General features: G+C 37.6%; 2 protein-coding genes across 4 annotated transcripts in view; one reads left to right on the forward strand and one right to left on the reverse strand.

The window, feature by feature from the left end:
* Nucleotides 1–20,196, reverse strand: part of LOC145986727 (putative peptidoglycan muropeptide transporter SLC46) — a 73,911-nt gene extending 53,715 nt beyond the window's left edge. Inside the window, exon 1 of one of the 3 annotated variants that reach the window (XM_083121062.1) lies at nucleotides 20,102–20,196. In XM_083121062.1, coding sequence (XP_082977188.1) covers nucleotides 20,102–20,144 — 43 coding nt within the window. In that variant the 5' untranslated portion in view covers nucleotides 20,145–20,196. Of the gene's footprint in view, nucleotides 1–10,737; nucleotides 10,788–12,262; nucleotides 12,392–20,101 lie in introns of those variants that run through there. The other 2 variants (XM_083121060.1, XM_083121061.1) reach the window with 2 other exon arrangements.
* LOC145986726 (putative peptidoglycan muropeptide transporter SLC46) lies at nucleotides 811–21,159 on the forward strand. The gene is made up of 6 exons (XM_083121059.1): nucleotides 811–2,018; nucleotides 5,416–5,517; nucleotides 14,496–14,633; nucleotides 15,425–15,508; nucleotides 18,643–18,796; nucleotides 21,000–21,159. The coding sequence occupies exons 1-6, from the start codon at nucleotides 1,163–1,165 to the stop codon at nucleotides 21,115–21,117; spliced, it is 1,452 nt and encodes a 483-aa protein (XP_082977185.1). The 5' UTR covers nucleotides 811–1,162; the 3' UTR covers nucleotides 21,118–21,159.
* Nucleotides 21,160–27,768: the final 6,609 nt, after the last annotated feature.

The following is a 27,768-nucleotide window of genomic DNA, read 5'->3' on the forward strand; positions in this document are numbered from 1 at the left end:
CTCTAGTTCACCAGTATCATAACGATTATATGAATAAATCACTTTTATCCTTTTGCGGTTTTTTTTCTTAATAAAAATCATAAATCAAGCCTACATTTTCGAGCATATGAATACAGAAGCCATATTAGTGGAGGAGATAATTCTGATAGAAGGGAAGAGAGTGATATTGGAAATGAAATTTTTAAAAGTTGTATACATTTATAGAGTGTGATTTGTTGATTTGAGAAAATAGGACATTCTAGAAATAAATGTTGCGCATCAGGATTTTCATTACCACATTTGCAATTTTCTTGAGTTTTGATGATATGTATTTTTGCTAGGTGTGCTCGTGTACGCACGTGTCCCGTCCTTAACCTATTTATACAAACTATGACCTCCCGTGGGAGTGTGTATGAAAAGAGCCATGGGTCCTTGGTTGTAAAGTCTGCTATCCATCTAGTATATGTTACGTACTATTACCCACAACCTTAAAATGTTCCTTGCACCATTTGTTCCATTGATCCATGAGTTTGATTTTCACTCGTGGTAATAAATCGATATACATTAGTCTATTGACACTTATGTGTTGTAAATCTCTGGTTTGTTTAGCATGTAAGTTCACTCGTTCATTTCTTACGTTAATATTATGTGCTTTTACATAACTGAATTTTATGTCAATGTTTCTTTTGCGAGCAAATTAAACTTGTTGAATAATTAAAATAATTAAATATTCTGAAAAGGTCACCCCTTATACCCCCAGATCCACAAGAAAGAAATAACTAATGATATTATGCTTCATATGTTATGGGCAAACACTGCCAGAGTGTCCAATTTGCGTTCAGTGTTCTAAATTTTGTCTTTTATTTCTAACTTTTTAAATATATATTTTTGAAGGCGTATAATATTGAAAAGTTTGTTAAATGAAATCTAAAGAACTATGTGTTTTGTGAATGAAGATTGTGTCTTTGATATATGTAATATATTTCGGTTAAATAACATTTGTTTAACCTACATGATTTTGACAATTTTGGAGGGAGAAAGTACATTGAGGTAGTCCAATCCACTTAATTCAAGTAGATGTCAGGAAGTGAGAATAAAATATGTAATAATAGTTAAATTGTTCATAGTCTTGTTGGTCTATGCCATACCATGCTATGATATCACTAGAGCTCAATGAAGAATTATGGGAAAAGATCTGAATGAAGGACATGAACAGCAAAGTGATCGTGATAAAAGCTTACTAAATTCTGTGACTGTGGAACCGGTAGTGATGTTTTCCTTGTTCGCCTTCAGTATCTACGAATCAGTGAGAGACGACCTGTATTTGTCACGTGGCTGCACCGTGAATCTAAAATATAATAGTACAGTATGCAACAACCTAACTTATCAACATGACATTGAGGTTGAGGTTCAGACATTCGTGGCACCATTCATTACTATCAGGCAGTACATACACGCTGCTCTTGCTGTAATATTTAGCCTTTTCGTCGGTCCGTGGAGTGACAAGTATGGCCGAAAGGTTCCACTATTGCTACCGGTAGCTACTTGCACGCTGACTGCTATTCTTTACCTAGTTTTCAGCTTGTGGATGGTACCTGTCGAACTGTTACTTTTCGCATGTATTCCCGCATCCCTTGGTGGTGGGATTGGGATAACCCTAGTCGCTGGCCACAGCTACGTGAGTGACATAACGAGCAAAGAAAGCAGGACTTTCAGGATAAGCTTGATAGAGGCAGCTGCTACTTTTGGAAGAACATTAGGTACTTTGTTAAGTGGTTTTCTGTTGCGCAGTGTAGGACACCCTGCAGTGTTTACAGTTTCGTCGGCTTCATTTGTTTTTGCATTGATATACGGACTCCTGTTCGTGGAAGAAACCATCACAAATACTCTTGACTCAGAAGACTGCTGTATTAGTTTCTTTGATTGCCAGCATGTGAAATGTATTATTCAGACTCCATTCAAGAAACGTGAAGGTTACAAACGAGCCCAGATTATCATAGTTATTTTGTCAGTCACCACGTGCGGTTTTGCCACAGCAGGTAAGCAAACGATTATGAAATAACAGAATTCACAATTTTAAAATAATAGTCACACAACTAGATACAAAATGAAAATCATATTTTTATGTATTCTTCCTCTTTGTCGTTACTGTAGTTATTATTGTATAATCAAAAGTTTTCTCGTTCACGGAAACCCATGACCTACAAGTCGACCTCCGTGACAGAGTGGTTAGCACAGAGCTCTACGACGACAGGGCCGAGGGTTCGAATCCCGGCCTGATTATGGGCGTTCTTTCTCCGTGTCCCTTGATCAATTCCATCATTTCGTCATCACTCATCCTCATGTTCGAGATTAGCCAAAAGTGGCAGAAAAGTTAAGTAAAATTAACCAAATCAATCAAACCAAGATCTAAAACCTTTTGGATATTGGGGTTTTTGAATGCAAGTAATATTGCTTTGGTTTTCACACACATACTTAATTGCCTACTGTTCAAGCAAATACATAAATAAATAAATAAATTTTCAAAACATTAGTATTGCATTATTATCCAACATGAATTTCGAAAAGTGGCATAGCTATAGCTATAACATGACTTATTGATATATTCCTTCTGTTTTTTTTCAAATATCGAAGGGCTGCACTGATTCAATCGGTAAGGCGTCTGACTTCCACATGTAAGACTCAGGTTCGATTCCGGAGTGGATTATCACAGGTGGGATTTCTCGACCATGACCCAAGAAAAAGACTCATCCAGCCTCTAACCAGTGAGTACCTGGGAAGGGTTCTTTCTACCTTCACACCTCATATGTGCCTTCATAGCACGCTCCAATTCATAGATGACACTCTATGGGTCATTCCAACGTTACGTGTGTGACATTTCACACATAAAATGTAAAAGTATGACATGAGATTCGTTTAAAACATTCATAATGAACTGATTTTACAGAACTATGAAATACTTTGTGGTGTCTGCTAATAAATGAAAAAACAACAACTTTAGTATGATGATACGGCCTGATGCATGAAATGCATTAACGAAAATGTGTTACCTACGCATGTGATGTTTTAAAAATATAGCAAAGTTTGACTTCATTGTTTGTAAAGCACATAGGCTATACATGCTAATGATTTTTGTTGGTGAAATATGTAAATTATATGATGCATTCCAAACATTTAAACCTTAATGCATTTAAAATATTGATACTTTTCATATTAATTTATTTTGTTATTTACATGAAGTTGAACCACTTTTTGCGGAATGCCTCCTTTATTTTTCTTCTAAATATCCAAATCATTCTGTTTTCTAATAGGTCATTGGGTGAAAAATAAATCTTAACCACCCTCCTCACTTGCGCCACTTAGGCGTTGCCACTAACCTTGGGAGGAAATATAGGGTGTCCCAATAAAAGCGACGGATTTAATATGCTTTAGAAAATACTGTATGTTTACAAATTGGCAAAACGTTTTACATCATTACAACGGGTAAACGTTCCGATTTAAGAATGAAAGATGACATCTGGCATATGTCCCCCGGCTAGATCCAGAGTGTGGTGTTTTAATATCTGCTGTCGAACCTGTTTCCTCAAACTTCTTGATCAACTTACGAACTGTACTCTCACTAGGTGCACTTTTACTTCCAAGGATTCCATGAAGCTTCCTAACAGTATCTGCATAACACTCGTCATTCTTGTAATGAGTTTTCACTATCAAAACTCGTAATTCCTTTGTGGAACGATCCATCTCACCTAATCATTGATAAAGGAACTTGTAAGAACAGTGTTACCAACTCAACCACAAGACATGTTGCGTAAATTAAAGTTGGCATTCTTAAATCGGAACATTTTCCCGTTGTAATTATGTAAACATATTTGTCATTCTTTTTTTTTTTAAAAAAAAAAGTATTCTATTAAGCATATTAAATCCGTGGATATTGTTGGGACAGGAATGGAGTCCCATCCATAACATGTGAAATGGTCTCTAAATACCTTGAGATACCTGCTTCAGATTCTACTTCAATGCACTCAACGCCGGTTCATAATTCAAATAATTGTACCCCGACCCTTTCTGCTCCTTTCCTGAGTGAAGTTAAACGGTATAAGGCGACTTCACTTATCATCAAATTTAGAACTGTATACGTAACAAAAGTATATTAAAATTCCGGGAGACGTAAGTGGTTACCACGGCATTAGTGGGCCCAGGTTGGGAGTTGTGAGGGATAGAACAAGTCCTTGGAAAGTTACTTTCTTTTTTAAAAAAGTAAGCAAGCATAACGTGCAGTTTTTCTGCAAGTTACATAATACGGCTTTGGCTCAGGGATGTGCCAACTGAGAAATTTTGACGAAGTTACTAATTCAGGAACTGATTTTTTCAGGTGGAATGTTACAAGTGGGATGTTTCCAACTCAGAAAGCGCTTCTAATTGCCTCGAGAAAAGGGGGGGGGGGGTAAGGACCGGTTTTTCAGAGGTTTACATCGTTACTGCCATTATTTTGAAACATTGCATGCATGCCACATCTTTTGATATGTATATGTGATTCATGAATGTGCTGTGCCTTACGAAGAGTCTCCTTGAGGCCATCTTTCCACTGTAACTGCACTAAATATGGACATATTAACCTAATATTGATATCTGGATGAATAGAAGAACAAAAATAATTTTTATCATTATTTCCGCTAATATATTTTGAGATTCTTCTAGCTCTTTTCTTTTTCTTGTAGAAAGACATGTACTCGGCGAAAACGGCTTTACATTGAGATCGGCGACAACAGTTTCTGAAGGGTGGGGTGCTACAATTGGTCAACATGGTAATTTCAACGACGTTCTCTCCGGTAAATTCCTTGGTCCAATGAATGAAGTGCTATGGGCAGTATGTTTCTATTGGTTTTGTTTAATATCAGAGCACTATAGGAAGGCTTTAATTATTGTTGGTGTGGGAAGAGAATACAAGTGATAGGAGTAGTTTTCAAGATAAGAGTAATACTCAAAAAGTGTCTCTTCATCCTCTCTCTCGTTAAAAATTACGTTCATGTGCGTATACTTTCACTTATCCGCATAACGATGCTGAGGAATTTTTTATTGCTTTTTTTATCAAGATAAGGGAGTGAAATGGGATTAGTTAGAACTGAGAGAAACATGTGTGGCTCAAAGGAGAAAAGAACACCCCCAATATTCTAGGCTTCTGTACCATAAAGACGAAAAAGTCTTATGCAAGAAATATGTCCGTGTGTCGTATTTTCCATGCTGTTGAAACGTACAGAAAAATAACAATTAATGTTCTTACTCGTTTTCTGAAAAAATAATAGTTACAATTATTTATCTGCTTCTTATTTCAAGAAATAACTAATTACAGTTATCGTTACTCAAAAATAGTAATTGTTGCTATATCAAGCAACGGTTAGTTGTATCATAGTACTTATGAACCTGTTTCTCTTCTAGGTTCATCTTCTATCGAACTGTTCTACACGAGGAACGTTCTGCATTGGACAACCTTCCAGACTATTATGTACCAGACTTACACTTCCTTTGTTGCTACAGCTGGTAAGTATCAATATCTCGAAACTTGATTTTACAGATTTAGAATTCTCTAGCTGTGGAACTCTGTGAGTAAAAATGGCACTAATCTAGAAGGGGATACAGAAAGTACACACGAAATTGTGCTTCAAGCACGGGTATAGTTACCGGAAGGACAGGGGTGACGCGTCTCCTCAACGATCCTGAAAAATGTAATGTGTATATGAAAGATATTGGTGTATTATACATGTTGCCTCCCCTTGTAATTCCAAGATAAAGATGCTTATGGCTTCAAGGTTAGTAACAGTGAATTTTACTTAATTGTTGTCTAAAAATATAAGACCAGTGAATTAGTTATTATAGAATTTATACCTTTTAAGTCACAATTCAGAAAGCAATAGACATTTCCACTCTGACATAAAAAACGTTTTGAATCCATTCATGTTACAGAAAATGACACAAACATGAGATGTGCAAAATATCTCGGCGATATTTGTTTTGGTTCTCGAGAAACACGCCTTCAAACACCGCTGAAATTCACCTCCTACGTCACGGATTTGAAAACGTCCTCTCCACAGACACGAGGTCCTCTGACGTCATCACTTAGAAATGCGTGCAGGCAGGGCTTTTGCTCGTCCCGTCAACTTAGCATGAGCCGCGGAAGCGACAGCAAAGTCACTTGTTACTGTGTAAAACAAGTATCTTGTAACTTCCGGTGCAAAAATCTGTGCTCCATTTCTTGGAGATAAATTATGCCCTAGCAGTATAGCAGTATTTACTATAATTCAGCCACTCGGTAGAGGGTTTTCCCATTAGGGTGACAAGCAAAACTTGCAACAGTTAATGGCTGAATACGTGAACAGCCTTGTTCATTGCGAATACATAGGTTGGTTCTGACTGGCAAGAACTTAATGTTATAGGAATGCCTTTTCTGGAATTACAATTATTTTCGTCATAATATTTTCTTCGCAAATTTTAAGATAATACGTTTAGAACACTCTGGTTTACACGCCAATTTCTGCAATATAAGAGGTGATACGGTATAAAAAGGTACGGTGAGTTTTTAAATTTTCTACAGTTAATGACAGTGGAGTTCCGACATTTCCGACACTAAGGCAAAAACTGGTTTTCTTCCGTCATAAGCGACACTGCTTGGATTTTTCCCCTACGATTTCTAATTTGTTTACCAGAATTAGCGATATTTGCGTACGTGCAGCAGCAATAGCGTCTCTGAAGAAAGTATTTCCCGAGGCTCAGATCAGTTTGTAGTGAAAGGTGCAAGAGTTGGGACTGACAAACTATTACAAAACAGATCCAGACGTCCGGCTGTATATAAGAATGTGTTCAGCTCTGACTTACCTCCCTGTTACTGACGTCGATGATGGATGGCTGTGTGTGATGGAAGATGCGCCAAACCACGACATATTGAGAAATGTTTTGGATTATTTCGTTGATCAGTGAATGAACAACTGTGTTTTCGACATTTCCATGTGGAACTGCTCCCAACAGCGGCACAGGACTAACAATGCAGTCGAGGGATGGAACCATACAGTTAGTGTATTGACGGAATAGTCAAGTCCTAACTTATACAAATTAGTGAAGACTTTAAGATTAGAAGCTGTGTACAACGACTACTTATGTGAGAGGAAGGCCTTGAATCTTAAAGGGAAACGTAGACGACGTCAGTACATTACATTAGATGAGAGAATACAAAGAGCGTTTGCAGACTATGAAATGCATAGAGATCTTAAGCGCTTTTTGAGGAGAATGGCGTACGTTCAGAAATTAGAATGAAAATAGTAAGATGTTGGTTCAATTACAAGAGAAACGACGCATTCTACGTTTCTACATTGACAAGGGATTGCAGTCTGCTCTTATACTGACAAGGGATCTAAACAATCAGTCATTGACAAAGGATAAATACATCCAGCTTTTAAACACTAGCTTCCATGATGGCAGTGTGAAGGAAAACTATTAAAGGTTTTAAAAAAACACACCAGCTTCCATGATGCTGCCAGTCCTAAGCCTGGATAAAGTGTGACGGGACGCTATTCATACTTTGTGTCGCAGATGACGGTGTCGCAACTGTCATGGAATATATTTTCCATACAGTGTCGCATATGACGGCAGAAATGCTAGTGTCGCATACGACGGTGTCGCAAAAGTCGTGGATTCAATGACAGTTTCTTCAGTTAATATATATATTTGCAAAGTTTTGTATTTAGCCTACTTTTACGTCGCTTTTCCGTCACTTTGTTTAACCGCAACGATGAGAACGCATGGTTAATTTAGTATGTATCTTCTCTAACATCACATTTCTTCCCACTTTTGACTAAACGCTACAATGAAGATGAATGACTACAAGCAGTATTCGAAGTCGGGGTGCAGGAGGACACCCCTCCCCCCACACACACTACCACCACCACCACCAATAAGCACAATCTAAATATCACCCAACCTGCCACGATACGAGACGAACTTTTTCTTCTGTCGCATCTCATTTCGAAAGCATTCACTTGTCCAGTTCTAATTTCCAGTTCAATGAAATGTCACTCACAAGGAAACAGTCATGCCCAGGTCGAGAGTCAAACCTGGAATATGCAACTTCCTCAGATAAATCATGAATTTTGTGTATAATAATTACAACGCCAGTTCATTCCTGGTAATTCTGAATCTGCGGTTTGGTTTGCATATATAAGCAGGATAATATTCAATTTTCGAGGATTCGTACCGTCGAAACGAGGAGTCAACAAAAAAATATTAAGAAAGAAAGTTTTTTTTTTATTTATAATGATAAGCCTTTGCATACGTTGTTAATTATATATTTTTCGAGACTTGAGACGAGAACGAGAATTGCCCTCCCAAACCGAGACAGATGTTTATAAATCGAGACGAGACTGTCAATGAGACATTTACAAATAAACACGACACAGACATTTACAACTCTCAACGAGAACAAGACCAAGGCTGCCATGTCTCGTCTCGATAGGATCCTTAGTGGTGAAGTTGTGAACCAACCAATTAATGCGTTCGGGGTAGAGCCCGGAAGTTCAGGCATTTATTTTCGTTAAAATAGGCAGGCAAAAAGGCATTTATAATGTGGAAAATAGGCACTAAAAATGAAAAAAGTCAAAATAAACAAAACAAGGCACATTTGGAAGTCGCTTACTTTTATCTATAATTTCTGGCAAAATGTTAAAATCTACATTGGGAAGAGCATTTCAATTTTCACCAAATTCACGCACGTAACCATGTAACTTACCACTTAATGGCACACTAAATTTCGGCATGATGACAAATACACGATCGTTTCCCTCCAAAGTGCAGAACTAAACTAAAGATAGAGAACTTGATATTGGAATCCATGCAAAGGCCCTTGGGCATTAGTGCTGTTTCTTGTCAATAACGTCCTGACACGGACGCTGGACATGATGACGTAATTGTGCAGATGTTCTGCAACAGGTTTTCAGCAGTCAATCATGACAAGGAAATGTTAACGGAAAGGCAATATCCTAACTCAGCATGAAATACTTTTTTCTCACTTTTCTCCTTCAGCAATGTTGCAACATGCGTGAGTTCAATATTACTTAAATAAAGCGAAAATTATTCACATAATAAACGGAAGGAAAATAAATGCCAACAACGTTTTTTGGGAGAAAAATAATTTATATACACACTTTTTTTTTAAAAAAAAATGGTCCAATTTCATTGAAAAAGGCAAAATAAGGCATTATAATTAAAAATAGGCAGTGGGGTCCCAAATAGGCAAAATAGGCAAAATGAAAAGGCTTCTAAAACATTCGAAACAACATAAAAAACGTATATCCGGAAATTTTTTATCAATATATCCAGTAGATAAAAAGAGGCATTTTGCCAAACTTCCGGGCTCTAGTTCGGGGTAACGAGATGAGGCGGCTAATTTCGCAGTACAAAATTCAAAATATATCCTATACACATGGGCGTATATATAGTTCACGTGGGGGGGATGGATGAACTTTTGGCATGATAAGATTTTCCTTTATTTCGTAAGTGAAAAATCCAGGACACTGCTGGCCGGATGCTTGTTGGGGAGCAGGGGGGTGCTGGACCCGACAAAGTTGTCTCTATGTAGTCACTGCGTTTTTTAAAAACCAAATATCTTTAAGATGACTCGAGGGGGAAAAATAACTGATTTGACAGTCTCAATGCAGTTTCTTATCGCAGAAATTCCGAAACTATCAGGAAATTGCAGCATTTGGTCTGCAGTTTCATCTGGTGTGTGGAATTACGTAATTTCCTTCCCATCCGTATCCCATCCTACGTCTCTAATTTAAGAGAATAAAGTAAGTCCGAAGAAATTTTTATGAACAAGCGGATAGAACAGGTAACTGGTAATTTTACTGAACCAAAGAGGGGTGGACCCGTTGAACCCCCCCTTAAATGCGCCCTTGGTTATACACATTATTTCCTTGTAATAATACATAAACTAAGTATTAATATGTACTGTGCAACTGATGTAATCTTCTCAGTGTATTTTCTCTTAATTGCCCAAAAATATTTGATCATTACTTGGTCAACAGAAATGAAACACAAACTGAAATTGCTTTATGGAAAATAAAGTAAAATAGGCTTTATAAATAAAGTGAAGAATGTGAAAATTTTTATTTTGCACTACATGGGTTACGGTAAATTTCGATAAATATAAGTTTTAAATATATATTTTTTTGAAAGTTTGGTCAGCAACCAATTTTACAAGCAATATTTTCGCATGGCCTGAGAACACGCACGCAACAGAACCCATTCATTTATCTTGCACGTGAGCAGCAGGGGTATTTCATGGAAGAATGATCATTACAAAGCATAGCTTTCCTTTCTCCTATCGCTCCTTCTTCCATTATTTAAATCTGTACAGATTTGTAAAACTGCTGCACATGTTCGCTCACCGTGGGCTACCCGCAGTAAACTGGACGCTCGAAGCAGACGACAAACGAGCTCTCTCTAAATCGTGACCAGGGTGTAGTTTTTAAAATTGTTGTAAAAAAATTGAGTGGAAATGTCCATTGATAAACTCATTTTTGGAGAAGAGAATAGTTGGCACACTGGCCATTCCTTGCGAAATGTCCAACAATTTTCATCTTTTTTTAGTATTCTCAGATAGATTTTGTAATTATTAACTACTCATTTGTTACATCCGAAACAATGAAATGTTTATAAGTATATATATATATATTAAATGATTAAGCCAGAAATAAATCGACAATGATTTACCTGCTTCTCTAAAACACTGGCTTCCCTGCGTGTGAAAATGTATCGACCTTCTTAGAACCGGAAGAAACAGATGTTCAGGCACAAAACGAAGTGATTTGAAAGAAGTGGTAAATAGCATCTGACATTGTCCGATATCTCGCTACCTTGAAGAAAACCGGTGCACGTTGCACTGGGAGAAAGCGTGATAATATGAGATTTTACGGACCCTGTGTTAACACGCTTACACCATTTTCTATCTGCTGCGACGTTTGTAACGTGTCCAAAAGCTAAAACTTGTTCATGTGGACACTAAGTGCTTGCACGGCATTGTAAGTAATTGTGTTTGAGGAACAATGAATTCAAGACGCTACTATTGTGTAAAATAATGTTTTGTTGTTATTGAAATATACATGAAATAATAATCTCTTCCTTACATCAATCGTGCAAGATGTGTTTTCCAAAGTTTGGTTATGATAGGTTTAAATAATATCTTACCGAAACGCGTCTATGGAAATGTAAATCTGAAGCAGGTAGCTACTCCAAATATATATATATATATATATATATATATATATATATATATATATATATATATATACTAAAAATTAGAGACTCTGTCTACAAATCTCCTCTTGGTTCAACACTCCACCCACACAACCCACTATATTGCAATGTTTTAATTACCAAATTATAGCCTAAATATTCCTCCGAATAGTTGCGATTTTAGTTCAACTCGCTGTGCTTTAACAGATTTCACTGACATGCACTGCTGGTATCTAGCTACTGTATTAAGAGTTTCATCTCAAATGCTTTAATCCCTGGCACCCTAAATAACATACACAACGTAAAATTAATATTTTTGTCTACCTCCGTGGTGGAGTGGTTAGCACAGAGCTTTAGGACAGGAGGAGTACTGGTTTCGAATTCCGACCTGAGCGTGGGTGTTCTTTGTGAGTGCCCCTTCATCAATTTCTATTAGCGCCTTTCCTCATCGTCGCGATGAGCCAAAAGTGGAAGGAAAGCGACGATAAAAAAATCAAATCGAATGAAAATTGTTTTATTTGTCATATTGATATTCTACTACTCCTGTGGGAGTCTCGTAATAAACTCCGAAAATGCAGTATAGACAGAAGTTTCAAAATGGTTCAAATGGACAAATGATACTAAAGTGAACTGGATTCCGGGACGCAACGTTTGAGGGCCAAGGCCTCGCAAGCGGTTTTTATCTTGGTGAGCGTGGTCACCGCATCAAGTCCCATCGTTACTTTTCCTGTTTCATAGACAGAAGTTCGCTAGGATTGCTTTCAAGTAGCTCCCCGATTGTCCTCACGATGCTGGGTCAGCACAGAAATTTCGGTGGGGATCGAACTCGGGACCGCTTGCACCAAACGTAAGAAGGGTAACTGGTTGGCTATGCACGAGTCACTTCTATCAAGCAGCGCGTTACGTTAATAATGTTCCGTACACTAAAATATTATTTTTAAGTTTGGAGCGGGATACCTTTAATGTGTGGCCGCAGTTTTCAGAAGAAACTGGAATGACTTACCTCTGGCCTCTGGGTCAAGAGGACAAGTTGAAGGATAGCGACAAAGAAGAGCAAAGCATCTGTAACTTCCACAGCTTGGTCGCGACTCGCAATAAAGTGTCAACACAACTTCAGCTGACAGATGTACGCTCTTATCTCACCACCTACGTGAGATTGCAAGTCCATGCACAATCCTTGAGGTTCCATGTGACCTTTATAAATTGAAAACTGATAACAAGATGCCTGACATTATCTAATGATGCTATTCTTTAGAGAAAAGAGAGTGCATCTTTTTATTTTGCTTCCGAAGGCTTTTAAAATGACACGTGGATGAGTTTTAGATGTGGTTCTCCCTGGCCACGACTGTTTTAGGAAGGTGTTACGAAGCCAGGATTCTTAGGGTTTTTTTTTCCGCAGTTGAGGGTTTAATATTCTTTCCGTTTGTTCTGTGACCTGTTTCATCATTCTACGAACCAGACAGAGGTTTTCAGTGGGATCCTTCGTGGGGAATGGTTAGCACGATGCCAGGGGTACCGGATTCGAATCTTGGCCTGGGCATGGGCGTCCTTTGTTTCCCTTCATTCATATCATCAATCATCCTCATATTCGCGATTAACCAAAAGTGCAGAAAAGTAAAGTGAAATAAACCAAATCAATCTAATTCTGTTTGATTGTCTTTCTACTGTTTGTTTACGATTGATGCTGATAATGTTCATAATATTTCATGAATATTTCACTTATCAATCTAACATGTGTAGACAGTTCGTCCTTGGTCTTTCCGCCCATTTAAACGAAGGCTGCGTATCCATATTCAAGATACAGGCTGAACAAAACATGTACAACACCTACACGAACTCATGTCGCAAAGAAAATTTAACTGACATCCACGCGCCTGCTTTGCAATACATTGTGCAATGCATATATGCAGGATCATGTAGCCTGTGTGTACGTAAATGCCCAACCTCACTTGGTAGAAAAAATGCTCTTGTTCTTCACACTGTAAAACAAAAATAAACTGCGACACGTGCACGTGATCCCTATTCACCCACTGCACTGAAATGTTAACTTGTGGTATTGTTTTTTTATTAGGTACCTTGATAATTTATATATTTAGAAAATTCTTTTTGAGGATTGAATAACTTAAATTATTATCATTGCTATATTTTCCTTTCAATATTGTGCAATACTAAGAATTTTAGTGGCCGCGGTGGCTCAGTCGGTAACGCGTCTGACTACCATGCTCAAGGTCCCGGGTTCGATCCCCGGCCGGTTCAAATCCGGGAACTTTTCTAACGGTGAAAGCGGCCCCGGCGCCCACCCAGCGTCGAATAACATGGGTACCTGGGGGAAACCCTGGGGGGGTAAAGGCGGTTAGGGGCGTGATGCTGATCACATCACCCCCACTCACGACCGGATCAAGAAAGTGTGGGGCGTTACCCCCACACCCCCTATACGCCTTCATGGCGTGGTGCTATGCACAGGGGAACACTTTACCTTTTTTTAAGAATTTTATTTTATAGCTTCATTTTAATTCTACTACATTTCTTGTACGATTTATCATACCTCCATATATAAAATTCTATTTTCATTATTTAACGTCGCATTTGTGTTAATCGCGACGATGAGGATGGATGAGGCAAAGATTATTTTCTCGTAACAAATATATATATATATATAAAATCTTTCCAGATGGCATAGTGGTAACGCCGTCGCCTTGTAATCAAGGAGACCCGGGTTCGATACCCGATCGGTGCCATCGATGGAAGCACTTTAATCTGTGGATTCAGTTCCAATTAGCCTATCTGTGCATAAAGGGGACTTGAAAAGAAAATTCGAAACAAACGAATCGCTCACACGGACAACGTTGTAACCAACAGTTTTGCCGACAGAGACATTAAATTGGAGAAAGATTGTTCTTTGCTTCTAGAATACAGCAGTGAAACGTTTTATGAACAGATGAAAGAGTATTGTGCATCGTTGAACTTCCTGTTTGAGGAAAAACGTATAAGAGAAAGCGACGTGACTTGTTGTTTTGCTGTTTTCTGTGGCATTTGTTTTTTTGTTGGATACAACGTTGTTCGTATGACAGATATTTGTATGAATGTACTTGAAAAACATAACTGAGTTACAGTTACTTATTAAAGAAAGTAACATAGTTGCAGCTGCTGTTACTTGAAAAATATCTGTTACTGTAACCACCTTACAAGCAACGCGTTTAAATTCACTTATGGTCTTCTTCCCCCCTTTCTTCTAGGAACAACCATCGCCAACTACACCTTAAATTTCCGCCTGGACGTGAACGATGCCGTCGTGTGCGTTCTGGGAACGATATCACTGTTCGTGTACTACCTGATGTTCGCTTCGTCCACGAAGACATGGATGCTGTATGCGGGTAAGCACACTGCATTTCAAAATTACATGCATCTGGTTATTCTTTACTTACTTTAAAAGGATCCTGTGTAGACATTCATACATTGTGACGTGGTTACGAACTAATTTTCATTTGAAGACCTCATTTTACAGGCATGAGAAGGATTGTAACTTTCACTTTCATGCATATCTTAACATATTATATCACATTTTTGGCGAGTAAACAATGCTTGCGCTAAGGAATATGGAAAAGTTCCATGTTATTTTGGATCTTTTCGATACGAGATCTAGGAATATGTATTAATATCAATTAATTGAATATTTAGCATTTACATTTATATGTCTTTGTCCAGGCAACTTGCATTACAATTCACTATTTTCGTAACTTTGTGTTGCCTGTCTAACGACTGACAATTAGTTTAAATACATGAAAAAACCACGAAGGATGCCTTATACTGGATTTCAACCCAGAACACTTCGCTTAAATCAGAACCAATCATTGTCAAAAATGTGAAACATTGAGAATGACGTACCAGTAGACTTTTTAATAATTGCACAGAGCAGAATGTTTCACCTTTCAGTGCAAGAACGAAAGATTATTATTCATAAATTGAGATTACTTTGCATTAGGCACATTCTCTTTGCTGTGTAGTTCTTAAAAACAGCAGAAATATGCTTTGGGGACTCTTGAGATCGAAGTCTAGTTTGTATCCTATACCTCAATTCTCCACAGTGAATGTATATGGCGCGCGCGTATGCAGAATGCGTAATTTGACACTGAAACACTAGTAATACGAAATATTCCTTCTGCAGCTGGAACCTGTGCCTTAATAGCTGCTGTTCCATGGGTGAATGGGCGATCCATGTTGTCCAAATACGTCAGCCCAAAAGAAGTTGGTGAGTAACTTGAGGACAGTGTACGAGCCAGATTATAAGTATTGGCTAATATTAGTATCTGCATCAGCTGTACTTTAACAGTTCATTGGTGGTATTTTCCATCCGCATAGAAAATGTAGATTGTTTCGTAGAGTTACATACATGTTGGTCTCTCCTATCTTTCTGTCCTCAGAGTTTCCAACTCCTCTTCCAAATCGTACACCCATCTTCCTGCCTATCTCATTCTTTCCCTTCTCATTCTTTAAATACCTGTTTTAGCTCTTCGTTTGCTGTGTATCCCATTTCCTTCATCGGCTTACAAATCCTGCTTATCATTTTCTACATATTTTTAATTTGTCCTTTCCTAGGTAGAAAACTTAGTTTTAGCAAGTTTATTATTGGCAAAGTATGCTCTGTTTAATGTCTTCGTCTGTACAAACCTGCGCAGTGCTATGTGACGTCATTATAGGCAGGCGAAACATGACACGAATAACTAGCGATATGCGGGATTCCGAAACCTATAGCGATCAGGATCAAGAAAATAATTTCCGACTCGACCCTAGCTTCAGGAAAAAAATAATGATTTTTGTTAACATCATTGCGGCAATAGGATGTAACAAATTATTGATTAAATGGTTCATTTGGACACGATTATGTTATAAAATGAATTTATTGCTATAGCCACGAAGATTGGTACGTGACAGTGAAAACGTTATAAATAATTCACCTGTATTGCCCTTGCACAAATTTAATCGTTAACGAAATGTAAGGTATTTTACCAGGTTAGGTTCAACCCTACCTAGAGCTACGAAAATGTTTATCCTCTGTCTTTTTTTCTAGTTTATTCACATAATTTAAGTTCAAGGCGCAACTTGTGGCTGTTTTCCTGTGCATTTTTTTCTTATAGTATGTGCAATACTACGAACTGTTAATTCTACATTGTATTCCAGTGCACTGTTAACATTCTGTAACTATAAATGCACATAAGATATAACTAATTAACTCTCTAGCCTTCTTAAACCCGAAGGTTCATGGTTGCAGCAACACAGGCCTTCCATCTGTCCCTATCTTGAGCAAGATCTATATACTCTTTTCCATCCCTACCGATTTCCTTTAGGTCCATCTCAACGTTGTCCCTCCATCTTCGTCTTGGCCTTCCTACAGGTCTCTTACCATCAGGTTTCCCAACAAGAATCCTGTAAACTCCTCTTTCCTCTCCCATTCGTGCCACATGGCCTGCCCACCTAAGTCTTCTTGATTTAATTATTCTAATAATATCTGGACATGAATACAAATTATGTAGTTCTAAATTATGTAACCTTCTCCACTCACCTGTCTCCTCATCCCTTTTAGGTCCAAAGATTTTCCTAAGGATCCTATTTTCAAATACTCTCAATTTATGTTCCTCTTTTAATGTAAGGGACCAAGTTGCACACCCATATAATACTACAGGCAAAATTACTGTTTTGTATATTTTAACTTTTAGTTTCTTAGATATTAAACGAGAAGACAAAAGTTTATGAAGAGAGAAGTAACATGCATTTCCTGAATTAAGCCTACTTTTTATTTCCTCTTTAATATAATTTTCATTTGTTAATATTACTCCTAAGTATTTGAATTTGGAAACTGGTTCAAACGAGTTGTTATCAATAATTAGATTTTGATTATTACCTAACACTTGGTTTCGGCCTGTAAGCATATATTTAGTTTTCTCTTTGTTAACTTCCAAACCTATCTCTTTAGCAGTTTTGAAAAATATTTTAGCATTATTCTTAATCGTATTTATAAGATATTTATGAGGTAATATTTTTGGAGCACATGGTAAGTACTGTTGACTAGCAAATAGTATTTTCATAAGAAAATTCAGCAGTGTTTACTTACTCGTCCTTTTTTCACGAATAAAACAAAATTCAGCCCGTTTATCCAAGTAAATTATACCTCATTTCAGCACAAACTTAACCGCTTATCAAATACTGTTCAAGCAAGCTTAGTGGTCGAGCGTGTTGAGGTCGACTTTCAATCTCGTCACCGAAGTTCCCGGGTTTGAGTCCCAGCCTGGGAATGGGTGTTCTTTGTTGGTGTCCTTTAAAAATTTCATCGTATTATCACTCAACCTCATTGTCGCGATTAGCCAAAAGTGGCAGAGAAGCGACGCTAAGTAACAGAAATACAAATATTTTTCCATGTGCTGTGCTGCACTCCATTGTCTATAGATCCGTTAATGTGACATGTTAGAAAGCTACTGCCTGCTCAGGAGTGTATAATCAGGTGAAGCTCGGCTGCTTACCATTTTCCTTTAATTTCGTTGTTGTCAGGCTTAAATGTATTTAAACATATTTCCGAAACTTCCAGCATCTGTGAAAGGTTCATTTTACTTTCAAATCCCCTTTTTTTTCGGTGGAGTTTTCACTTAACGTGTAGTTGTGCACAAACACAGCAGGTATTTAAAGGTCGAATTACCAAAAATATCTAGACAACACGTTCTTCTAAATACATACAGGAAGAATCAAACAAACTAATTTATAGGAAATTATTAGCAGGCCGGTTCCTCATAACGAAATATATTTTTCCAAAAGTCGTTCATGAGGTAGGTTGAAAGTTCAGCGAAACGCAATGGGATCGAGTCCAGGTTTTGATGTCCCATTTACGTTTGACCTTTCATTAATTTAATCTAATCAGCATACATCTTCGTCACGATTAAACCAAGCAGATCGAAAATGAGAAATAATAACAAGGCTAAAACGTGGTTGTTCTCTTACAAGAAAGCCTCTGTAATCTAGATGTGTTAGGTTGAATCCCAGTGTTCGTACGTCTCTATGCCCCTCTTTTCTTCAAATTGCCAGAACTTGATGTTACTTACTGTCTTCTACACCAGTCCTTACGTTTTGAGAATAGAGACTTCTTGTAGACGAAGCATTATTGAATTTTGTACTGTAGTTCTTTGTAGTACGTTTCTTGCTAAAGTAAACAGTAAAGACTGTAGATTCATAGAGAATCTCATTGTTGCAAGCTTCGTGTAAAAGCTGAAGTGAAGGCCAAGACTTACTTCACACTATTGTAGTAAAACATCGCCATATATTTTCGAATTCTCATTAAAAGTACAACCGGAAGTATGTGAACATGCTTAGATAGGCTATATTATCCTATCATTTTAGGCTCGATCCTGTACAGTCTGGCTTTCTGCCAATCGTTGAACCAGTTGCTGCAGCCCTTGTATGTGCTACTGTACAGAGACACCTTGGACTATCTCCCGGAGGCAGCCTATTACGTCGCCACGATATTCGTGTCCATAGCAGGATTGGGTTTTGGGTAAGTGTAGCGTAATTTATTTATTTATTTCGCTTTGTTTTATATGGAAAAGTTAAGGGTGTGGAGACTTTTCTTTCACTTTGAATATGGAATTTAGCAGATTCATTACATAGAAAAAAATATGTAAAAATTACTAGAATAAAAGTATAACCTATATGCACGGGCACACAGCAATAAAGAAAACACACACACACACATATTCCTGACAATAATTTGGATGTTGAAATAGTAAGTTGATTCATGGATTTCAGCACTTTTCTGTAATTAAAATAATTAAATTTTCGTCCAGCGTACGCTTGCGCCAATGAACTAAGTATTTGTGCCTAGTAAAACGGGTTTTGCTTGTGACTTTTAAAATAAATACTAAAGTTGCGTTCTGGATTTCGATGGAAAATGAGTTCCAAGGACGGGAATTGGAAATGGTGAGCAGAAATTCGAATTATGAAGAGGAATGAGTAGTTGTTTTAGTTCTCTTCTCTTGCGCGATCTGGTGTCGCAGTTGTGGGAGTCCGAAAGCACTGAGAAACTGTTCGAGAGATAAGCAGGTTCTTTTGAAGTGATTGCCTTGCAGAGAAGACTAAGGTTGTGTAAGTTTCGCCGATCAATTAATTTGAGCTAGTTTTGTTTTGTGCAGTACGCATAGTAGTACAGAGGCATCCAAGGAATCCAGATAAGATAATTAAATACTGAATTATCCATTCCATACGGATTTTCCCATCCTTCGTAAATGCTGTTCCAATCAACAATCGAAACTAATCGATACATATCGCCTTCTCGCAAACTAAAGATGAAATCATAAAATTTTGGTGGAAATAAACAACCGCTTAATACTAACATAACGAAATGTAAAGAATTTCAGTCCGAGTATTGGCAGTGGCAAGGACTCTCGAAAATCAACAATCATTACTTGTTTTAAGCTTCTATATCTCAGAAGTACGTAAGTCAAATTAGAAACGTAATTTGGCGTACTGAAAGATTGTATATAAAATATCAGCTTAACGAATATTTAACTTGACATCATCACGCAGTGCACTTTGGGAAGAAGCAGTTGAATACGCATGATGAAGTCCGGCAAACAGAAGAACAAAAACAGTTCTGCATAAGAAAGTACATAGTAAAACTACACAAGGAGTCACCCTTTACCTTTATACTAAATCGATAGGTATACTCGTATATTCGGGGCAACAATAATGCGTAATCATCAGAATAGGCAGAAATCACTTAACGTAATTTCAACATTAGCTGCTAACCATTGTTAACTGCTGCTGAATGTTAAAATATTATAACAGTAAAATGAAACATTACCTAAATCATTCACTTGAATACCAAATTGGTACAGTATCTGCATTTTCAGGTGTAGGTCCGTTGCCACTTACAAAATGCTTGCTGCACACACAATTATGTTTGGTAATTGTAGTATCTATATGCAAATCTCTCCTTCCACACGCATTTAACCACTATTCACGATTTCTGTAGGGCTTCGGAAAAGGTAAAAAGTACACATTCCTCATACGTTGTCATACCTTGAATCACTTCGGTAAAGAGCATACACGTAATGCTTACCCGGCAAATTTTCAACGCAGGATATGAACTGCTTGTCGGAAATAGGCGACGGGTGTAATTTCGCTTAATGAACTGTGGGGGAAGTTGTTTCGCTATTGGTTCATCTATTTGTTTGTTCCTGTTAACAATTGAACCGTTGAATATCAGTTGACTGCACAGTTCGTTGGCTGAAAGAAATATCGGGTGTTCAAATAATGGGATATTAAATATCTCATTCCAACAATGCCTGTCAATGTTAATTTAAAAAATTAAAACAGCTTCATAGCGACCTATCCTTAATAAATAAAAAACGAAGTAAAATTTGATAGTAAAATATAATTAAAACAATTAGGAAAATAGTCACCCAATTTTGACTATTGATCAAACTAGGAATGTTACACATATAAAATTTTGTGATTTGAAATTCGACTTGCGTGTTAATTAATTATGATCTAAATAATATGATGTAAATAAAATATAGAAATGGCGAAGCATGCTCAAATTCTAGTTCTTACCGATTCCTAGTAGACCATCAAATTAGTCCTTGATATCGTGTCATCGACAAATATGTTAAGAAGAGTAGAGTCTGATGTACGTTGCACGACTTCCATATCACAGAAAGCCACATTTTCCAGAAATTGCAGTATTCTTTATTTTCTAGGTTCGTTTATTTCTTGGATTTATTGCCCACAGACGAGAATCAGAGGATAAAACAAGATGAAGGAGTGAAAATAAAAAGGTACTCAGCAACACCAGCTAAAACGAACGATTCACGTTGATGTACTGTTGCACGACAGATAGAAATGAAATATTTGAAAGCACGCTTCTTGCCTTTCCTTCTAAAATAAGTTGTTTTTCTATAATGGTAGATGTTCCGATGGTTTCTCCCTTGACTATCCAGTTGTTGTGCGTTTCGATCATCGTTCATAGTTCGTCCGTGATTTGGACATGTTCAACCTGGTTCTCGTGCAGTTGTCGTCGCAGGGGTGGTGGTCTCTGCAGGGGCATCCAGCGTACGGGCAGCTGGTAACAAGTTTTGGACAGAACTGTTCCAGATGAAGTTCAGCATCGTCGAGGATTCGAGGATCGTTTCCTGCCTTTGCATTGGCTATTCGGGGCACTCTTCGGATTCGCGAAGAGCAGGTCGGCTCGGTTCCACGTTTGCAAGTGCTTGCACAACTTCGCATGATTTTGAAGCTCGTTGGCGTCACACTCGCACCAACAGTATTATCATGGGTCTTCACAAATACTCCCATGATCTTACCGCAACTTGGTTTTGTGACATACTGGAGGTCTCGAGATGACTGTTTAGCTTCTCGCCGAGCGCTTTTGCATTGCAATATCGGAAGGCTAGTCTGCCATTTTCATCATCTAGGAGTGTGCCAGGATCCATGTGCAAATGAATTACGCAAATAGTTACTTGGTTATAAACAAATCTCCGAATACAAATTTTCTGTATACAACAATCAGGAGGATCCAGAAAACAAAATGGATGTTTAAAATATCGTTGTTGTTGATTCTCACGGACAGATATGAGCTTGAGATATGATGCAAGTTGTTTCTAAGGCTTGCCCTTCTAGTAGTAATATTCGATTCGTGAATTTATTATTAAGTAAGGAACATTCCAGCTGGTTTGTGGGTGATATATTTTTAGTTCCACTTTATACACAAATGATCTATGAAACTATAATTTGAGGTACACCCGAAGCACTAAAAATGTTTAAACTTGCTTTAAATCCAAGTTTGTCTCTTAAATTCTCAATAAATAATTACAATTGCTTTAGAATTTTAACATTTGTTTTATTAATGTTAATTAAGCCAAAAATAATTTTAGAATAGCCCGTGGCTCTACAGCCCTGGAAGGACCTTCGCCTATCTCCCGACTGCCAGTCTCCCTCCCACAATCCTACCTAGAGGTGTGGAGATCGTCAACTGGTAATGGGGTGACGTGGGGCCAGCACGTCGAACCCCTAGCTGTTATAGGAGATATCCGTGCAGGGTTAAACTACTCACTCGTAGCTCCCCAATTTCCTCACGATGGTGGGTTGCCGCTGGTTCTATACACAGGCCGAAAATCCAGAGACTGGACCTAGGCGGACTCGAACCCATGACGTCCCACACTCGGAGTCCAAAGCACAGTGCCTTAGACCGCACGGCCACGGAGTAAACCTAAACTTAATATTTTTTGGTAGTGTTAACTATTTTTAGTAATTGATAAGGTACGTTTAATTAATTATTTTATCGCTAAATATAAAGACAATAATAACAACACAATTGATAGGCCTTACTATTAATACAATATAATAAGCTTAAGTAATTTTCAAACCTATTAGTTATTCGACTTCTACAGTTGGCTTTTATTATTGTTGTATTTCCAGGATAATAAAAGTGAAAGTGGTTATTAACTATACACCGGAAAATTCACTTTTGCCCTTTTTCACAAATTACCCATGTTTAATATGAGGACAAGCAAGTTCAACTTGTGTTCCATGAAAGAAGCTGATAAAGTCACCAGTGCTTTCTATTCCCTGCATTTGAGCTGTTAGAAATTTAAACTTCACTCAGATAACTGTAACCAAAATACTGAAAACGTAATATTTCAGTTTTCCTTTTATTGGGACACCCAGCATGTAAGTGCATAGTGAGGTTGTGCATGTGTGGGTATGTAGTTATGCCTATGTATGGTAATTTTTTTTCATTTTTGTTCCGTCTCTATTTTTATAAGAAAATGTACATTTTATGAAGAACAGGAGCTTTACTACTTCACGGAAATAGTAGTTTTAGCCTGATAACACATAAATAAATCTTTAAAAAGAATAATATGACAGCTGTAATCACTGTACCATTGCTTAAATATTAAGTCACTTGTTAATTTTCATGGCTTTGTTATACGCTCTAAGAAAAACTCAATATGCTGACCAAGGCAGAAATTTTATTATAAAACATAAACTAAATTTCTGCCTTGCTCAGCATATTGAGTTTTTCATATTATGGAAACAAAGCTTAATGGTGTTATAATACGCTCTAAGACACATTTCGAAAGAATTGAATTTATGAATATATTTTGACATTGAACGTCCACAGTTGCAATTGTGTCGCATATAAAGTTCACTTTCTAATGTTAAGCTTAATAGTTGTTTTGGTCAAGGACATTACGATTCAAGTTCGATAAGCCACCCTCCTAAATACATCTTTGAAGCTAATTATCACTATTTTGAAAATAATTGTGAAAATAATTTAATTTTAAAATAATTCCTAATGGCGCGTGTCGTTCACGCTAGGCTTGCCTCGAAGCAGGTAAAATAGAAGTGACAGCATAAAAAAATTAAAACATTGAAACCAAGTATTAAACCAGGGCCATTATTAGGGAAACCAACAGGTAAGATTTCTGCTCCGTCTTCTATTATACTTGTTTCATGGTAAGTCAAGCATGAAAATATATTTAGCAATTTACCAATAAAGGGTTAAGAAGTGTTGCAATGTCATAAGTTACTCTTTTGTGAATTCAAATCAGTTTTGACTCGAATATACTTCCAGGTGCTACATTTACTTTGAAAGTCAATATCACAAATAGCTTGTAAAGTTCCCTATTGTATAACTAATGTTTTCTTCAATAAAGAAATATAATTGCTGCTTGTTCATTGAGGCTGGGAATGCCCGAGGTTCTTAGATATATTATGAGGAAACAACAGGTAATGTATTACTTTGGTCTCTCTTGATTAGTTAATTCATTTGAAATTGAGAAGAATCGTCATGCTCGAAGTGGAAATTGATAGGTATTGGGATGTGTGCTAGAGGTTTGGCTTTGGGGTTAGCTGGAGGATGCTGGTATGCTTTAAAATCGGAGGGGGGGGGGTTGCAAGATTTCATGGTTGGTGGTCCCTCCACCTCGAGCAGTGCCGTATCAGGTAAGAACGATTAGATTATCGATTAAGGTTTTCGATAACAAATGGTGTTAACAGTTGCAGGTTGTGTGTGTTCAGTTTATTATTAACAGATAGCGATTGTAAAGAATGTTATTTAGGTCAACATTTCAAAATATGACGACAGATGATTACTAGCCAGTGGCGCAGGACGCTTTTCATTTGGGGTAACAAAGTTCAACCTCCATACATATATGTAAGTAGCATAATACTATGTCCACGCTGTCTTTTTAATAAGGTGATAATGTAGACAAAAGCAACCTTTTGTATTTAGTAATGTACTATAAACGAGATTCTTTGAACGGCAGCATCTTCGATCTGTCATGTTACTCGAGGGGGCTACAAGAGGTACATTTCTGATAAAAGAAATTAGGGAGTATAATATACCCATGTACCCTCCTTCACTACGCCACTGGTACCTGAGTCAACTTCGTTCAAGTACATTTAGTGGTAAGAGTTAGGCCGCTCCAGTGGCGAAGCGTCCTATGAGGCCAGGAGGCCGGGCCTACCCACGCCATTACTCTTTTAAAGTTGTATTTACTTATTTCGTCAAAACATATGTAATGCAATGGAAAAGTTTGGAATTTTCATTTATGATAATTACAAAAAAAAACAAAAAAACTAACCCTGTCCATTATACGAACTTTCCACGGAGTGAGGCACATTTGCTGAGGCCTCTTCTCTTCCCATTCCGTCGTATGGTCGTATATGCGGGAAGCCTAATCTTACGAGTACTGTACGTATGCTTATAACGTGCTCGTGAAGCCGGCCTCGCGGTATTACCCACTAGGACGAACAGAATATCAGCAACACTGCATTTCCGCCAGGGTTGGAAATTTATGGTGTACCCGCATTTTTTATAAACATTAGCCTGTGTTCGTGCAGAGAGATTTCCATTTCATTGTACATTCTCCATATTTTGTACGAAACTTAGGATTTCCTTTCTTTCATCGACAAGTGTAAGTGAAATTGAAAATTACGGAGTACTGTAGTACTTCGTTTTCTGGTCAGAGTGCTGATGGTCTTGTCGATTCACCCAACACCGTAGCGTAAACACAAAGTCTAAAGAACTTATATTTGTAAAGTAAGTCTTCATACCAAATTATGTAAATTAAAATGCTAGTTACGCCTTATATTTACAAACTAGTTTTACTTTCACTGGGAATAGAATAATTTATTTTTATCGTGAACGGGGATTCCCTCGCTTGTTCTCTCTCTGTGAAAACTTGTTTTCTGCTCAGGACGCTACAAGGGAGCGTGGCTCGGAGCGCGAGTTTCGTGACGGTAGAGCTTTGTTTGTGATTCGTGTTGTGACTCGTGTGCAGCGATCAGATTTATGCAAGAAGTGCTGGACTGAAATGCAAGAACAACAAGAACAATCGAGTTCTTAATTGAGTGAAGATGTAATCATCGGTAAGGTAGGACCCACTTTTGCTCTTTCATGTTTCCTTCTTATAACAATCATTTCTAACATGTTTTCAACTCTATTTTCCTTTGCAGCAAAATTTTTAAAAAATAAAAGTTGTTGAAACATTATTTAATGCGTTAACACTGTCGTCGAATCGTCGAATAGATATTACAAGCAGACATTTTTTTATGCAGCCGACACAAGCGAAGAGGTAGGCAGTTTCGTTTACCCTGAAGGGATAACAAGAGAAGAGGGAGGTCAATGAGAGTACAATGCAAGGGAAGACAAAGAGTGTTATGGGGTTATTGCGCGGGCCATGTCTGTTTCAGGTCTGGCGGAACAGGCCAGTGTTGTCACATTGGATTGGCAGAAAAAGGTCAAGGTCACTGTCCGCAGACTGGCGAATCATGTGGCCAATCATGAGTCGCCAAATTTTCTTGCTGCCTGCCTGGAAGGTAGATGCATTCAGTGCATGTAAGATTATTCATTGGTTGTTGGATGGTTAGACGGTAACGAGAAATATATATGCGTATAAAGCTAAATGTACGTAATTATTAGCCCATATAAAGCAAATAACTATTTTTAGGAATAGGTCTTACAGGTGTGAATGCATTTTTATAAGTAGGATGACGTTCAACTCTAAAGAACTGTCAAGTTTTATTTCTGTTTGTTAGTTCCTCATTCGGGTATCGACAATTAAATGATTCATTGATTTGGTTTATCGCTTTTCTGCCCCTTTTGGCTAATCGCGAAGATGAGGATGAGTGATGATGCGATAAAATTTGTTACGTACCCGCACATGTAAGGAATCATGGATGGCAGCACGCGGAAGAAATATTAGGATCGTAGATTATAGTAACAATGCGCACGCGAATTGAATGAAAGTGCTTGGAAGAACTGAAATTAATTGTGCTTACATAAATTTATGAACTGAGATAAACAATGGAGATGGATAAAGGCGAGATAAAGAAATGATCGACACGTGCAGCATATGTGTTTATACGTAAAGATTAATGAAGTTAAAAAGCGATTACAATTGTTTATATCGCCTTGGTAGGAACGAGCTTTTTTACTAGACATTTTTTTGTTGTTTTCCCCTGTGTGGCGCCAACTCAGTGGCGGCTCCCAAGCACTTCCGTTGCGGCGCATTTATTGCTGACCCGGATCGAGGTCGAGCGCGGGACAGGCGGCACCCTTCGATTAACCCCTTTTTTCTGTTTGTATGAAGCTATAGTGCATCAAAATATTGATTTGAATTATTGTTGAAGCCCAAAAAAGAAGGGAAATATAGCAGGGAAGATACGGGAATCAATCCAATGTTTAATAGATGAAGGAATTTGGATATTGGTGCCTTGGTAAATAAGATATATTTACTAGAAGAATAAATATATGAAAGGCATATGATTTCATCAATAGAAGAAGAAGTATATTAAATAATAGAAGAAGTATATTGATTAATAGAAGAAGTTTATAGAAGAATAAGTATATTGATTAGTAGAAGAAGAAGTCTACTAACGAATAGAAGAATAAGATATTGATTAGTAGAAAAAGAAGACTATCGACTAGTAGAAGAAGAAGCCTATTAATTAATTGATAGAAGAAGAAGTCTATTAACCAATTGATAGAAGAAGAAGCCTCTTAACTATAACTTGACATGTTTAAAAACAAGACGCTGCAATCCATTGTTTGCGCACCTCGCATCACATTTCCCCACCCCATTGTCTGCGGCGACGTTCGTTCGCAGTGTTGCAAACCTGGAGGGAGAGGAATCGTCTGAGAATTTTCAACGAAATTTGAATGTGAAAGACACGAATTAAGTTATATTAGGGATATTTCTTACCAGCATAAGAAATGTATGAAATAAAACGATAGAAAAATGAAAAATATATAAACGATAGAACTGAGCTCACCTTCTAAATGTTTTCCTGTTCTCCTTCTTCAGTTTCACTCTCCCACTCATCCGAGTCTGTGTCTACAGATGAATCTGTGTCCGTGTCTGAATCGGCTTCACCAAGTCTAATTATCAGTTCATCTACACGCTCGTCCATAAGTCCAGCTCTTTCAAAGTAAGAATCTTCAATTTTTTTCACGTGTTCACA

The sequence above is a fragment of the Lepisma saccharinum genome, chromosome 4, assembly GCF_977018435.1.
Source record: "Lepisma saccharinum chromosome 4, izLepSacc3.1, whole genome shotgun sequence".
NCBI lineage: Eukaryota > Metazoa > Arthropoda > Insecta > Zygentoma > Lepismatidae > Lepisma > Lepisma saccharinum.

What these genes read in the sequence shown, in the direction of transcription:
- LOC145986726 (XM_083121059.1), top strand. Translation starts at nt 1,163, where the DNA reads ATGGGAAAAGATCTGAATGAAGGACATGAACAGCAAAGTGATCGTGAT. An exon ending in TTCCTTTGTTGCTACAGCTG is followed by an intron (nt 5,518 to 14,495) that starts GTAAGTATCAAT and finishes CCTTTCTTCTAG; the next exon opens with GAACAACCATCGCCAACTAC. An exon ending in GACATGGATGCTGTATGCGG is followed by an intron (nt 14,634 to 15,424) that starts GTAAGCACACTG and finishes TTCCTTCTGCAG; the next exon opens with CTGGAACCTGTGCCTTAATA.